Below are 14,919 nucleotides of genomic sequence, written 5' to 3'. Positions count from 1 at the left end.
GGACTTGAAGATAAATGGCCTGGTCCCTGCTCTGCCCTGGGCATTCCACTCCCACCCCAGCCCACAGACTCACCTAGTAGTCAGGGCGGGGCATGCTTCTCTGGTTTGCATAGGGATTCTGTGGCTGACTGGAGACATTTGCCCTGACTTTAGGGAAGATGCTTCCATCTGCTCCGAAATTGCTGAAGCCTGTCGTCTGCTGCAGTCTCAGATTTTGAAAGTCGTTCTCAATCAAGTTCTGTTCTTCTATATTCTTGTTTTTGTTCTTTGAGCTATAAATGGTAATAAGAATTAGGATCTGATAATGGCAGAAAGTTCCTTGAAGCAAATGTTAGTATTCTTTTTCAAAAAATATTTTCAAATTTTGAAATAACTTCAAATTTACATATAAGGTACAAACCAAAAATTACACAAAGCTTCCATGCGTCGCTCACCCAGATTCCCCAATTGTTACCACTTCTGCACCATGAAGGGTAAGTTCTTAGACCTGATGCCCCACTACCCATAATACTTCACTACTTCACTCAGTGTCCACTCCCTAAGTTTTCGGACAGTCTCCTCACAAGCCCTCCATAACCATCAACACCAGAACACTAACACTGATCCAACAATGCCATCCAGTCCCGTTGGTCTCATGCAAGTATTGCTCATGTTACTATTCTTAAGTGTGCTTTTGAGTTATATATGGAAACAACCATAGAAGTCAGAGAGAAAAGATGATCAGTGATACAATTTTTCACTCAAGCAAAGTCAACGTCTATAGAAGCACCTCAGTCAATAAAACAAGTTCAAGGAATAGAGAGGTCTTACAAGGAGCACAAGGTGTTTCCCAGGGTCTGCTGTAGCCCCTCAAGGACCTCAAGTGGAAGCACTTGGAGGCGAGGGAGGTATCTGCCCCCGATGAACTCTGACCACAACCCTTTCTGCCTTCTGGCCCACAGACCTGCCCCTACAGCACCCAGGACCTCTGGCATGTGGACTGGACTGGCTGCATCTGTGATGCCCACAGGGCACTCCCAGGATGACCACCGCCCACCGGAAATGTCGTAAGGGAAGACCCGCTCACCCTGTGACCCCAGTCGCAGCCCAGCCCAGCCTACAATGAAGTTCCTGCCTTTTGAGGAAGGAAAGGAGGAGAGGAGAAGAGGAGGAGAGGAGGGGCTTCATTCCCTTTGAAATGGGCAAGCAATTATAATTCTTGATGTGTTCCCAAGAATCATGAAACTGAGGCTGAACCAAGAGCAGCCCTAGCTCTGCAGCAGGAAGGAGGAGCTGAGAAACATAGCTGTCCTGGGGTCACAAGGTTCCACAAGCCCCTGAAGATGCTGGAGACCGAAGACAGTTAGGTAATCCTCCTAAGAAAGGAGGAGACAGCCTTGCTCCAGAACAGAATGTTCTGGCCATCTTCCTAGAAAAGGGAAGGTCACATTTCCGGTTCTCAGCTTTGCATCCTTATAACAAAGGCTTTTGGGAAGATTTAATATCAAACTGGAATAGTAAAAAAAAAAAAAAGAAGAAGAAACAAAACTGATTTATCCTCTCACGTTACAGTGCAAAAATACCTATTTTGCCAAAATATAAGATATGAGCGAAATGTTACAAACAAGTAGCTTATTTTTACCACTTAAAATGATAATAGTGTTCTCTCTCCCTGAACTTTATCTAAATATTTGTTGAATAAATGAAAGGACTCTACTCAAGTTCTTAGGAAGAGCACTTAAGGCACCAGGCTGTGAAATGGCTTTGTGGAGAGAACAAGCCACGGGGCTCAACTGAAGCTGATGTTAGGCCCGCGACCGCAGGGTCCTGGGCCCAGGGCCTTGACGAATGATACTAGACAGCATCAGTAGGGTTGAAAACTGCTAACAGAGAGCTTCAGTGACATCAGAAAATGGCTGTTATGTCACATTATAACATTAAGCAAAAATAAACCTTAACAATATATTTTTTTTTAACACAAAGGATGGGGCACCTGAGTGGCTTAGTTGGTTAAGTGTCTGACTCTTGGTTTTGGCTTAGGTCATGATCTCAGGGTCATAAAATCAAGCCCCAAATGGGGCTGTATGCTCCTGGGATTCTCTGTCCCCCCTCCCACACCCCGCATGTGCTCTCTAAAACAACAACAACAACAAAAACCCCACCAAAACCCAAAAACAAACAAAAAACAAAAACCCCACACAAAGAAAATTATGTCTATATCATTTAAAAAGAAAAAAATAGGGGCACCTGGGTGGCTCAGACGGTTAGGCATCTGCCTTCGGCTCAGGTCATGATCCCAGGGTCCTGGGACCGAGCCCCATGTTGGGCTTCCTGCTCAGCAGGCAGTCTGCTTCTCCCTCTCCCTCTCCCTCTACTTGCGCTTTCTCTGTCTCTTTCAAATGAATAAATAAAATTTTTAAAAAATTTTTAAAAATCTGGAAAGATATATGCCAAAATGTTAGTTGCCTCAGGGTAGTGAGTTTTGTGAGTGATTTTTAAATTGTGCTCCTTTACACATTTTTCTGTTTTCTTCAATAATCACGTATGGCTTATATAAGCCAAAGCAAACGAAGGTAAGGGAAAAAGCCAACAGTATTAAGAGAGGTCTCGCCTTATCTCCCCCTTCTCTTGCCCCAGGCAAGGCTGGGTAGGTTTAGAACCCCGAGCCTGATGCTGGCGGTGCTGTGCTCTAGCGAAAGGGACGCGTCCACTCCGTACCTTGCTAAGGTGATCAATGCTATCACGAGGCAGAGAATGAGGGCACCGCCAATGCTGCCCACGATAGTGAGGATCAGCTGGAATTCTGAAAAGGAAAAGCAAAGAGTAGGCACAGCCTCCCGCAAGTAGCCCCCACTGTCTACTGCACAGGTACTTGTATTCTGAGCTGTTCCTGGCTGTGAAGACAATCAGGCGGTGGTTCTTTCGTCTCCTTTAGCGCCACCCCCACAACTGCGTCTTTAGAACCCAATCGGAAGAGGCTTGCTTGCCAGTTAAAACCATAAACATAGAGGAGGCCACGGTGGGCAGGTCGGGAACAGGGCCTTCCTGGGCTCTGTGGGAGATGAGATCTCAACGGAGGGGCACATCCCTTCCTAACCTCTGCCTGCCCACTCTGACCTTGCTGATACGCAGGGGGAACTAGGCTGGAGTTAAATCTGTCACTCGCAAAGGCTTGATACAATCAGTGAGAGGAGAGCTGGTGGCTGCCCATTGTCCTCCTCTCCATCTGCTCTGGCTGGCACTATTGAGCATGGCCAATGTGGCTATGAGGTGGCCTGAGCTTACAGCGCCCACGGCAGATTTCAAATACACAGTATGAAGGAAAAAAACTAAAATTTCTCATGAATAACTGATGATATATTGAAAAATATTTTTGATATATGAAGTGAAATGAAATGTTAAAATCAAGTTCACTTATTTCTCTTTAAGAAATGTACTTAGAATTTTAGAATTTGAAATTAAATACGAAGCTCCATTACATTTCTATTGGACAGGGCTGTACTAGAACACTCTTTCTGCTTCATGACTGCCATATATGCCACCACCACCCTGGATTCATGGGGGCATAGACCATGTCTGGAAGAGACCTCAAAGGTCATTGATCCAAGCCTCTCATTTTGTAGGTGTGAAAGCGCAGACTGAAAAGACTTAGCAAATCCAGCCTTGCAACAAAATACAGCAGAAATCGAGAGCTTTTTTCATCACTAACTTTGTGGCTCGCTGAGAGGCCAACAGTAATGCTTCCTTCATGTCAGATCATCAGTCTTTAATTCATTATATAAAATTTAAAATATAATTAAAAATATAAAGTTAGTATTGTCTCAATCCGGTGGGGGTGGGGTGTGGGAGAGAACGAACCAACTGAACTTGCAACAACAAATCACAAGCTAGTAAACAGCTCTGGGACAAAAGGACTTGCGTATTTAAATGGTTTTTAGTTCTGCTCTCCCACGATCACAAACATTTGGGGAATATACTGGTCTTTTATCCTTGCTAGTAACAGAAAATGAATAGAATGTTAGGACGCCCTCCTCTGGTCTGGCCAAGTCCAAAGCCCACCTCTTGGGCTAGGTTCTGTTATTTTCTGTAACTGGGGTGCTGCTACCCATGACCTAAAGGCAGGCATGGGATGGCATGACCCAGAATATAAACCACAGGCAGATTTTCTCAGTCTTTATGAAGGGAGCCGAAAACTTTGGAGTCCTGTATTCAGCATGTATCCCGTATTTCTCAGAAGCTTAATAACAAAGCAAAACTTTTATACTCACGGTCTTCACAGTTGACTCCGCTGTAGCCAAATGCACACCTAAAATATAATAATGGAAACCATGGTACAGAGTCTCTGTGGGGAGCACATCCGAGTTCCCACCCAACTGCCATGTCTTCCTTTCTATCTTCCTTTCATTCTACCTGCCTCCCCCCCTTCTCTTCCTCTTTTCTTCCTTATCCTCCCATTCTTCCAAGTGAACACCTTCTATGGAGCTCTGGAAGGCTGAAGAGGGGACACAATTCCAAGCGGTCCTATTTCCTACCGACTGAACCCTCCATCCTCTGAACTTCAGGAAGATTCAGCTCAAACTAAGCTGAAGCCCAGAGGCACGGAGCATGGTGAGGCCCCCTCGGCTGCAAGGCCACATGGCTCTGCCACTTAATTCTGCCCTGTGAGCTGGGGCTTGTTATTTACATTCTCTGAGCTTCACTTTGCTCCCCGGCAAGTGGGGAACGAATTCGTTCCTGACTATGTTGGCTGTGTGACACGTATTCCTTGCACGGTTCCCAGCACAGAGACGTTTAAGGACGATCGATGCTGATGACGATGACACGATGAGCACGTGCTCTTATACCTACCAATGTATGGCAGCAGTCCAACATCCTGACCCTAAACCCATGTCTGTAAGTTCTATCCTCTGTGTCTAGCTCCCGTTGTGGTAAGATGAAAAAGGAGTGATTTCTCTTACTCTCGACAGATCCCATGAGCATCTTCCTTGTAGCCTGACAGGCACACACATTCGGCGTTCGTGCCGTCCTTGTTCACTAAGCACTGCTTATTGTGGTCTGCGTTGCAGGTGTCAGAACACTTTTGAGCAGAAGCTTCAAAAGAAAATTTCTGAGTTATTTTCAGAAACAACCCCTATTTTCAGAAACAACCCCAAAGTGATATGTCACAGAACACAATTTTCTAATATTGCTTTTTCTGGGTAAAGTAAGGTGCTCCCTGGCTGCATGCACGACACGCTCCCTGTGAAGACGCCCATGGGCTTCCTCGCCAGGTCCTTGTTTCTAAAGCCCAAATCTACACCCCTCAGACTCTGGAATGTACACGGAAACGAGCACTAAAGCTTGTATTTTGCAAATGCAAAAGGAGAAAAGGCAGGCATTGTGAAGAACATTTACAAGAAAGTGAAACACTCACCAACACACACAGGGATCTGGGCGTTAGGTCTTTCCATTCCCTCCTTGCATTTACACAGCGAACCGCTGTTACAGTCGTCTTGCTCATTTTCCTTTTCACAACCATAATAATCACACAGACTTTGATCTGAGAGGCACAGACAATTCAAAAATACAGTCAGCAAGACAACAGGGAGGGGAATTATGGCATTGCAATAAAGAAATGGTTGTTCTTTCAGGCTACTAAGCCTGGCGGTGATTTGTAACACAGCAAAAGTGAATTGTTCCAGCTGCGCTGGGGGCTGGCAGGTCAGGCTAAGGGGAAACAGGGCAAGGAAGGCTTTCTGGGATCATTTGGAAGCTACAGCTTGGTATAAAGCCTTCTTGTTTCTCCCTTCTTCCTACCTTCCTACCTTCCAAAGAGAGGAGCAAAATGGTCAGTGTGATGACTTGGGGGGTGGGGCTGGAAAGGAATAGAACCAAGGGAGGAGGAGGAATGACTGGTTAACTGGAATTGGGCCCATCTGTGGATTCAAGTCTCCTGCTTTTCTTGCCCCCTTCTCACAGAGGATGGAAATGTTTACAAAAAGATAGGTCTTCAAGGAAACTTCGAAGAATAAGTATTGAATGCTTACTAGTATATCCCGTAATGCCAACCATGCTGTTTTGAATTGCTTTTCTAATTGTTTCAGACACACTGTTCTCATTTTCTTTTGTAGTTTCTATGAAGATGTTTAAGACCTCTACCACAACATCATTGTCGCCAGCACGCACTTCTGATCTTGCTGAAGGAGAGATGCTGAAAATGAAATGAATCCATTGCCTGATGAACTGAACCAAAGGATCCACAGACCAGTCCCAAGAAACTCCCAGACTCTCCAGTCTCCCAGCTCTAGTCCTGACCCACTGCCCTATATCTGCACCTGGGGCCCAAATAAGGGGGCCTGGGGGTGCAGTAAGATGGCGATTTATAGGCCCAGAGATCTAGCTCTCTTTGACGTGTGCTCAGAGGCGAACTCTAGCTAAACCGTGTCCTGTTGGAGGATATTGAGAAAAGTTGCGGACAATCCATTTTAGGAGCCAGAAGCCTGGAGCTAACCAGAAGTAGAACAGATAACGTCTGAAACAGTAACTTGTCACTTTCTGTAGAAAATCGAGAGTAGGTCTCTTGCTGAGCTGGTATATTAGGGCTGTTTTTTCTGTATAGCTCCATTCATCTTAGAACATTCTTTCCCTGGCCTGCAGTGCATGTGTATTAATATGCTTCAGGAAAGGCCAAGATGGAATCACTAACTTCTTGAGACTCCCCTTCCTCTTTGGGTCCCTAACTAGCATCCAACACTGGCCACTGCATGTTGATATGCCCAATAATTGCTTGTTCTTCCTGCAGAAAGAACTCACTGCTGGTCTCCCTCACTTCCCCCCCCCCCCCCCCCCCCCCCACCGCGCCGTGACAGAAGAGATGTCTGTGAGCCATTCACTCTTCCCTGACCCCTCCATGCGCATTCTAGGGTTGACCAGGTGTGGCTTTAGCCAAGGAATGAAACCAAACAAACTGGTCTAGGTGATACCCTGGGCCTTGTGTCCAAGTTGTTAAGGAGCCAATCACAGACAGCATCTTGCTGCCCCAAGCTACAGCCTGCCCATTCAGGCCAGGGCCCATGCGACATCGGAAGCACAGCCCTCTGCAGCGCTCAGACTGACCACCTCTTCTTGTGACTTGCCACTGGAGGGCCTCAGATAACTCGAGAGGAGACTGGAAGTCAGGCAAACATATACCTGCCTCCAAGTACCCCATCGGCCCATCGCAAACTTACCTTACTCCCTCAATTACAGTTTGTCCGTAATCAGAATTATCAAACGTGTTCTTAAACTGTGGAGGAGGAGAACAGACTTAATAACCACCGCAAAGAGAGGGTAAATGTGATACTATGTCTAAATTTTCACACAAACACATTTCTAACCTCATTTGGAAAAGTATACATGGCTCATCACAGCAATCTGTCCCTTACATGGGCTCTAACACCTCTGATAATTGTTCTAAAACAATACGATTCTGGTATGACAGAGTTATCCAGGAAAAAGACCTAAGGCACCCGAAACAATGATCACACTTTTAAAAATAAGGTGACTGCTTATTCAGTTTGTGTTTTCCAAGTCCCTGTGAAGTTCTGCATATTTGGTTTGCGTGTTTGTTAGATTTCTCTATAAGCATGCTTCGTGCACTCATCAATTTTCCCAGGGAATACTCATTTAATTGCCCACCTTGCCAAGGCTTCATGCCAGAAACAGAGATGGCAGAGACAGGTGGGTCCTGTCCTGTGATGAGTCAGGGGACTATACCGTGAAAGTGGGGAGAGGTGAGCACCACAGGGCACCACAATCTACCACACAAATTCAAAGGCACTCTCTTCTGGCTGCCGAGATCCAGGGAGGGCTTCATAAAGGAGACCAGCCTTAAAGCATTTTAGGAAGTGGTGCCAGGCCGGAGAGGAGGAAGGAGCTTACACACGAATGTTCAGAAGCATCGTGGCTCAAAGGGAGCAGGCTGAACTTGGAAGAGTACCTCAAATCAAATTTCTCCATGTCAGCCTTTGCACATCTGCTGTGAACTTCACCTTTGTCCTTGGAAACCTGGAGATAACAGTAATTCCTACCACACAGGGCTATGACGATTATCAAATGAGATGGACTGTATGATACATGGCTTTGGGAGCTGGAAGGGGCTCCAGCACGGGTACGTCTTACTAGAGCAGACAACTCTAGAGACTTGCAGACAAGGGGCAAGAAATAAAGCTGGAACCTCTGGGGGCGCCTGGGTGGCACAGCGGTTAAGCGCCTGCCTTCAGCTCAGGGCGTGATCCTGGCGTTATGGGATCGAGCCCCATATCAGGCTCTTCCGCTATGAGCCTGCTTCTTCCTCTCCCACTCCCCCTGCTTGTGTTCCCTCTCTCGCTGGCTGTCTCTATCTCTGTCGAATAAATAAATAAAATCTTTAAAAAAAAAAAAAAAAAAAAAAAAGCTGGAACCTCTGGCAGGGGTGAGGTGGAGCAGGGGGGAGGGTCCCAATGAGGACGTAAGTTCATTAATGCAAAGAATGGGGTTTGTTTTCTCTTTCTGATGACACAACCTCCCCCACCCCACCCCCCAGCACTCAGCCCAGGGCAATCCCCAGGAAATGTTCCATAAACACTGGCTGACTGATGACCAAATGAATTAAATGTGAAAGACATGATCTTGGACATGTCTTCCCCTCTGTGGGCCCCAGCCTCAGTATTTTACTGTATGAGCACTGAACAGAGTTGATGCAACCTTTTTATAATACATGACTTTTTATTATTTTTCTCCTCATGGTGACCCAATGCTTTAAAAGACCATGGCAACCAATGTTATTTTAGAAAGATTTTAAGTTATTTCTCTTTTATTCTCGTCAAATTCAAATAAATTTGATGCCCTAATTCATCTGGGTAGCCTTATATCCAGAATACATCTATATGCCTTTTAATTCTTTTAAATGCTAGGAATAGCTGGTATTTCTGTAAACCATCAGAGGCCTGGGAGTTACTTAGGAACAAGTTCACTGGATGACCTCCAAGGTCCCTCTCATTTGCCTACTGACCACTATCCATTTATTTCTCTTATTCCCAAAGAAAAGATATTTCAAAATTAGCATCTGGCATAAGAGAAAGTGTCTCTCTCTTTTTTTTTTTTAAATCTTCCAGGTCACCCTTTGAGGATGTTGGGATAGACAATACTCAAACTGAAGAGCTGTAAGTCTGGACAAGAAGGCAGGAGCTATCCAAACAACACAGCCAGCAGGTGAGGAGTTCGAGAAGCGCCTTTGTGGTCAGGCAGGTCTGGGTTCAAATCCCCACCTCCTCGCTCCTCAGCTGGGTGACCTGCAGTCACTTAACCTTCCTGATCCTTGGTAGCTTCATCAGCAAAATAGCACTATAGGACCATCTTCCCTATAGGGCTATTCTGAGAATTTGAAGTATTGCACATAAAATGCCAGGCACATAACGCAAATCCCCCTGCAGACTGTCCATTTGGATCCAGCTGGGTAGACAGTTGACGCTGTGAGAAGTCACAGGGCCTGAGCTGGGACTGCCCCGGGGCTACAAAGTCTGCTAGGAGGACTCTGAAGAAAGTCAATGGCCTCTCTTTTCCTGTCTCTAGGGAGTTGCAGAAGAGTTCTGTTATCCCCTTCAGAAGAAAAGCTTCCTGGAAATTAGAAGAATGCTCTATCCCCTCCCTGGTTCCTCTGAAATCATCAAGACCTGACTGAGATCAAGTCCTAAAATTGGTATCTGAAGGGCATACTCGGGTGGCAGGAGGGGTCTTTTGGACACACCTACCCAAAGCAAGCTTGGGGGACATAGTGGCCCCTGCTCAGTAAAGCCACCAGACAACAGAGGGGTTCCCTGGAAACAGGAACACGGTGATGTTGCTATCCTCAATGTACCAAATATCATCCAAGTGGATGAATTGGAATGTGGGTCCAGGGTAAGAGGGTAAGTCATGGCCAGCTGCCTGTCGTGCTCAGGTGGTATGACAAGGGACCAAGGCCGGGCTCCTAAAGCCATGGTCTTCATCCTAGCAGCGCCAGGCACGGGCTGTTTGGTCATGAGTACTAGCTCTCTCTGTGCTATCTGTAAATCATCTGGACAATGATGTTTTATGTTCTACCAATTCTGCTAGCAAAACTCTTTTGTAATGAAGTAAGTCTGAATTGAAAGATACGGTCTTCAATGTCTTCCTTAGATTTTAAAAGAGTTTCTCCACTTAGGGTTCTAAGACATATTTATAGGCTACTATTTTTTCCCTTTAAAAACTACTTTCAGAAACATTGGCTGGATGTCCTCTATAAGCTCTTTCATATCTAACATCTGTGGTTCCAGAATGGAGATTTCCACCCCTTTTCATGTTGACACATTCACTCACAACCATCAATGAAATGAAGCTATTGCTCATTTTGACATTTTCAACAGTGCAAAAAAGTAACAGATATTAATTCAAATAGATTTCCTTTACCAAACATCAAAAAAAAAAAAAAAAGCCAGAGTAGTAAAAAAATGTATGCAAATTTGATTGTACAAAGGAAAAAAGTCTTCAATTTCTTCTCTTCGATTATGAGAATAATTTTATTTTAAAACATCATTCTATTTATGTGTCCATTTAAAAATATTATAGGGACACCTGGGTGATTTAGTTGGTTAAACGTTCGACTCTTGATTTCAGCTCAGGTCTTGATCTCAGGGTCATGAGTTCAAGCCCAAGTTGGGCTCCATGCTGTGCATGGCAACTTAAAAAAAAAAAAATTCTAATAGCATCTGTATCAATGGGTATGGCATGGCTGGAGCAAGCGTCTAAAGGCCCTCTGCTATGCTGGGTGTTACCCATCTAGGTGCAGGATCATGGGGAGGCCCAAGGGTCCCAGAGGAGCGGCCTGGGCAACCAGCCACCAGGGGGCTCAGGACAGCTGCAATTTACAACCACTAAGGGTGCCTTCCACTGTTTCAGTGATGGGATAGCTGTGCCAGTGTGTGCGACCTGAACACCAGTCCCACATGCTGCAAGAAAGTGTTAGAATGAAGAACACTTATATAGGAAGAAAGGTTGGAAAATACTTACAAAATCAGTAATTTCAACATGTAATTTTTGATAGACCAAAGAATTTTCATCTCCCAAACCAGATGCTTCTGATACTTTTACTATAACATTTCCAGGGAATAACTTTCCTGAAATTTAAGCAGAATCTTTTTATTAACATTTAATGTAAAGAGGGTTAATTTCCATTTTGTTTAAAATATAGGTTATTCTTAAAAATTCTAAACATTATATGATGATATCACAGAAGTCTGGAAAGATGAAAAATGTGACCCCAACTCTCACCCACCCCAACACAACCATTTTTGTTTTGGTGTGTTTCTCCCAGCTCTTTTTTTTCATGCGTAGTTTACACTGTCATAATGGAGCCTTTGCTGCCTATAAATTATCCTCTCTGTCTACTACTCTGGAGGCTCTCTTAATTATTTTGCATTTTCTAATCCACTTTAGGTCTGAAAGGCAGCTCTGCAGGTTTCATCCCTTGGAACTCACCTTTTTTGCATGTGGAGGAGTTATAGTAATATCCAAAGGAACACAGGCAAAAATAGGTATTATTCAGGCTAACACATGAAGAACCATCCTTACAGGGAGCGCCTTGGCAAGGGTTGCTGGGAACTGAGAGAGAGGAAAAAGAGATTAAAAATCTACAGAATGACAACAGGTTCCACCCAGAAACAGACTTTAAAATCATCATGCCTCCCTCCTGGGCACGTTCTATTCCTTGGTTGTGTTATTCCACACACACCCTTAGAAGAGCGTATGCCTCTAGGGAGTCTTTTACGGAAATTCTGGAGCCAGGTGCTTGCCAACAGTAAAGGCAGAGGTTGGTGGCCAAGAGTCTGCTCGGAGAGACAGCAGTCTCCTAATTCCATCTTTAGCATCTTTGGATCTCAAGGATCCTCCAGAATCTTAATATCTGGGCCTCCCACACTAGGTAGGGCTTCCTTGTTCCATTTGAAAGAAAGCACCTATTTTCTAGGGAAGTATGAGTAATTGTCTTATAGGGAGGGACAGGCAGGAAGCCCCCAAAAGAAATGAGGTATTCTATTTGGGTTAGCATACAAGGTATACAGGCACATGAAGAAAGGAAAAGGATGGTAAGGGGACACTGCAGATTAACTCAGTGAAAATTCTCAGAGGAAGTGATGAGGGCATACTCCACCCCCTGGCTTTCTGAGTGGATGACTTGAATGGATGGTGAGAACTATTGCAATGGTTTCTACACCATTGGCTGGTGCTCTCAGACTGAGCAGGGTGCAGCATCTTTTCCTCTCTCTGGAGAAGTGGCAGGAACAGGGAGTGGAGTTAGGTCAGAGGAAAATGGTTGTCTTGTCTGGCCACTTTCTCCCTCTCCATCAAATGAAATGATTCTGAGCTTTGACTTCAGAAAAGACGGAATGACTGAGCAAGAGGTGTTAATGTTCTTATGAACCTATAAGTAGAAATTGTTGATTTTTTAAAAAGCTATATATAAGATACAGTATGTCGAGCATCCTCTTTTGTGAAAAAGAGGAGACTATGTACAAGCGTACAGATAGGTATGCTCGTATTTGCACACTTCCCTCTGCAGAAAGATACGAGAAGGGAACAGGGGTCTGGATCCTAGAGGTTTAGGCTAGGAGGGAGATTTAGTGCTTGCTGCAAATACTTTTGCCCTGTTTAAGCTTCTTTCCTTCCATAACTGTGGGTCTAATGTACTTTCATTAAAAAATAAAAAATAAAATAGTGCTGATGAGGATCTGGAGTAACAGGAATGCTCATACTAGTGGGAAAGCAAAATGGTACAGCCACCTTGGAAGACAGTCTGGCCGTTTCTTACAAAACTACACACACTCTTACCAGCAAGCTCACTCCTTGGTATTTACCCAAGGGAGCTGAAAACATGTCCACTCAAAAACCTGCATAGGAATATTTACAGCAGCTTTATTTGTAACTGCCAAAACTTGGAAGCAACCAAGATGTTCTTCAGTAGGTGAATGGATAAAACCATGGTACATTCAGACAGTGGAATATTATTCAGAGTCAAAAAGAAATGAGCCATCAAGCCATGAAAAGACATGGAAGAGTCTTAAATGCATAGTACTGAGTGAGAGGAGCCAACCTGGAAAGACTAACATGTGAGTCCAACTACATGACATTCTGGAAAAGACAAAATCATGGCAATAGTAAAAAGATCACTGGTTGCCAGGGGTTGGGGAGGGGGTAGGGGATGAGTAAGCAGAGCACAGTCAATTGGTAGGGCAGTGTAAGTATTCTGATACTGTATGATGGATACACGTCATTCCTCATTTGTCCAAACCCATAGAATGTGCAGCAGCAACAAGGAGCCCTGGCGTAGCCTGTGCAACTTGGGTGATGATGCTGTGTCAGGGAACATTCGTCAGTTGTCTCAAACATACACTCTGGTGAGGGATGTTGATAATGAGGGAGGCTATCCCTTGTGGAGGCAGGAAATATATGGGAGATCTCTGTACCTTCCTCTCAATTTTGTTGTGAATCTAAAACTGCTCCAAAAAATAAAGTCCATTAAAAAAATTTTTTTTAAAGAGTTAAAAAAAAAAAAAGCCTTCCTGGGACAAAAGCAAGCTTGCTCAGTATCTCATAAAGGCATGAGTTACTATTTTAAGTAAAATGAAAGGGGTTTTTAAAAAGCCTCAGCTGTAAGGAAGCAAGGATGGTTTGGAAAATCCCAGGGAAGAAACTGAGTCAACTCCACTCAGGATATACCAGACAAGTAACTCCTGGTATATGCTTTCTCTCCAGCAATGAAGGGCAGACCTGTCCACTGGTTGTGTGTGCGCCAGGAGTAAAGGCACAAGATGGTACAGCTGGAAGGGACTTTGGTGGCTCGTTAGTCCATCACACCTTATTACGGCTGGCTGGGGAGGCTGAAGCCAAGAGAGAAGTGATTTGCTCCCTCCCCACAGTAAGCTAGTGATCAGGCCAGAACACAAGGTGGCTGCCTTACTCAGAGAATGACCGGGGAAGCAGGAATGGCTTAGAAAAGCTCCCTTTCCTGACTCCAGTAGAGCTGGTTGTGCCGCTGTGCCCCAGGTGGCCTCGTCTTCAGAGTGGGCCCTTCAAACATGAAAGCAACCTGGGAACCAGGTCTTCTACACAGGCTCTGGCTCCACCTGCTTAATCATTCATCTCTTACAACTGTCAGAAACACTGGGGAAACCAAAAGAAGTCAGTGTAGGGGGCCATCAACTTGCTCTCTGACCTTGGGCAAGTTGTAGCCCTCGCTGGGCCTCAGTTTCCCTGAGAAAGACAGGGTTTATCTAGACATTTCAAGGCTAGATCTGAGGATTATTTTAGACCAGGGGTTGGCAAACTATGACTCATGAGCCAAATCTGGCTAGTCTTCAGTTTTTGTAAATAGCGTTTTACTGGTCTATCGCCAGGCTCCTTCCTGTATACTGACCATGACTGCTTCCATGTGAAAATGGCAGAGGGGAGTAGTCACAACAGAAACTGTATTGTGGCCCACAAAACCTAAAATATTTACTAGTTTGTCTTCGCTAATAAAGTTGGCTGACCCCTATTCTAGACCAAACTTTGGGAAATGAGCAAGTGGTTTCAATAGTTTTGGCTTGAGGTCAATTGCCATCTCTTAGCATTCCCGAAACATCTGTCCTTTGGACAATGGCCCCAATCATGTCTAGGCCTGTTTCAAGCACTGTTCCTGTTTGGCTCTTTATCCCTCAGGCTCAAATTCCATGAATTAACTCAAACTCCAAACTGTGATCGTAATGTCACATTCTTCACAACACTGTTAAGGAGTCAGGGTAGAACTGACTCCTTCCTTAGGTAGATCGGGGAGCTAGACCAGTGGGGCTGGCGAGAGAGTGCTTGTTTGGACCTGGCCTTCTCAGAGAAGCTGAAACGATTTCTAAAAATTCCCCAGGGAGAAGGAAGCCGGAGACGTAGCTTGCATGA

General features: G+C 44.8%; 1 protein-coding gene across 2 annotated transcripts in view; it reads right to left on the bottom strand.

Annotated features, from left to right (window-relative positions):
* Nucleotides 1–14,919, bottom strand: part of MUC13 (mucin 13, cell surface associated) — a 35,608-nt gene that overhangs the window by 2,856 nt on the left and 17,833 nt on the right. For both annotated transcript variants that reach the window (XM_044382700.3, XM_057306493.1), the window contains exons 4-12: nt 11,473–11,595; nt 11,005–11,111; nt 7,188–7,243; nt 6,006–6,169; nt 5,393–5,518; nt 4,938–5,070; nt 4,248–4,285; nt 2,698–2,782; nt 74–272 (exon numbers count right to left, since the gene is read on the bottom strand). In XM_044382700.3, coding sequence (XP_044238635.3) covers nt 74–272; nt 2,698–2,782; nt 4,248–4,285; nt 4,938–5,070; nt 5,393–5,518; nt 6,006–6,169; nt 7,188–7,243; nt 11,005–11,111; nt 11,473–11,595 — 1,031 coding nt within the window. The remainder of the gene's footprint in view (nt 1–73; nt 273–2,697; nt 2,783–4,247; nt 4,286–4,937; nt 5,071–5,392; nt 5,519–6,005; nt 6,170–7,187; nt 7,244–11,004; nt 11,112–11,472; nt 11,596–14,919) is intronic.

Source organism: Ursus arctos, unplaced genomic scaffold, assembly GCF_023065955.2.
Source record: "Ursus arctos isolate Adak ecotype North America unplaced genomic scaffold, UrsArc2.0 scaffold_4, whole genome shotgun sequence".
Classification (NCBI taxonomy): domain Eukaryota; kingdom Metazoa; phylum Chordata; class Mammalia; order Carnivora; family Ursidae; genus Ursus; species Ursus arctos.
Note: the sequence above shows the minus strand (reverse complement) of the source record. Positions and strands in the feature narration are given on the sequence as shown.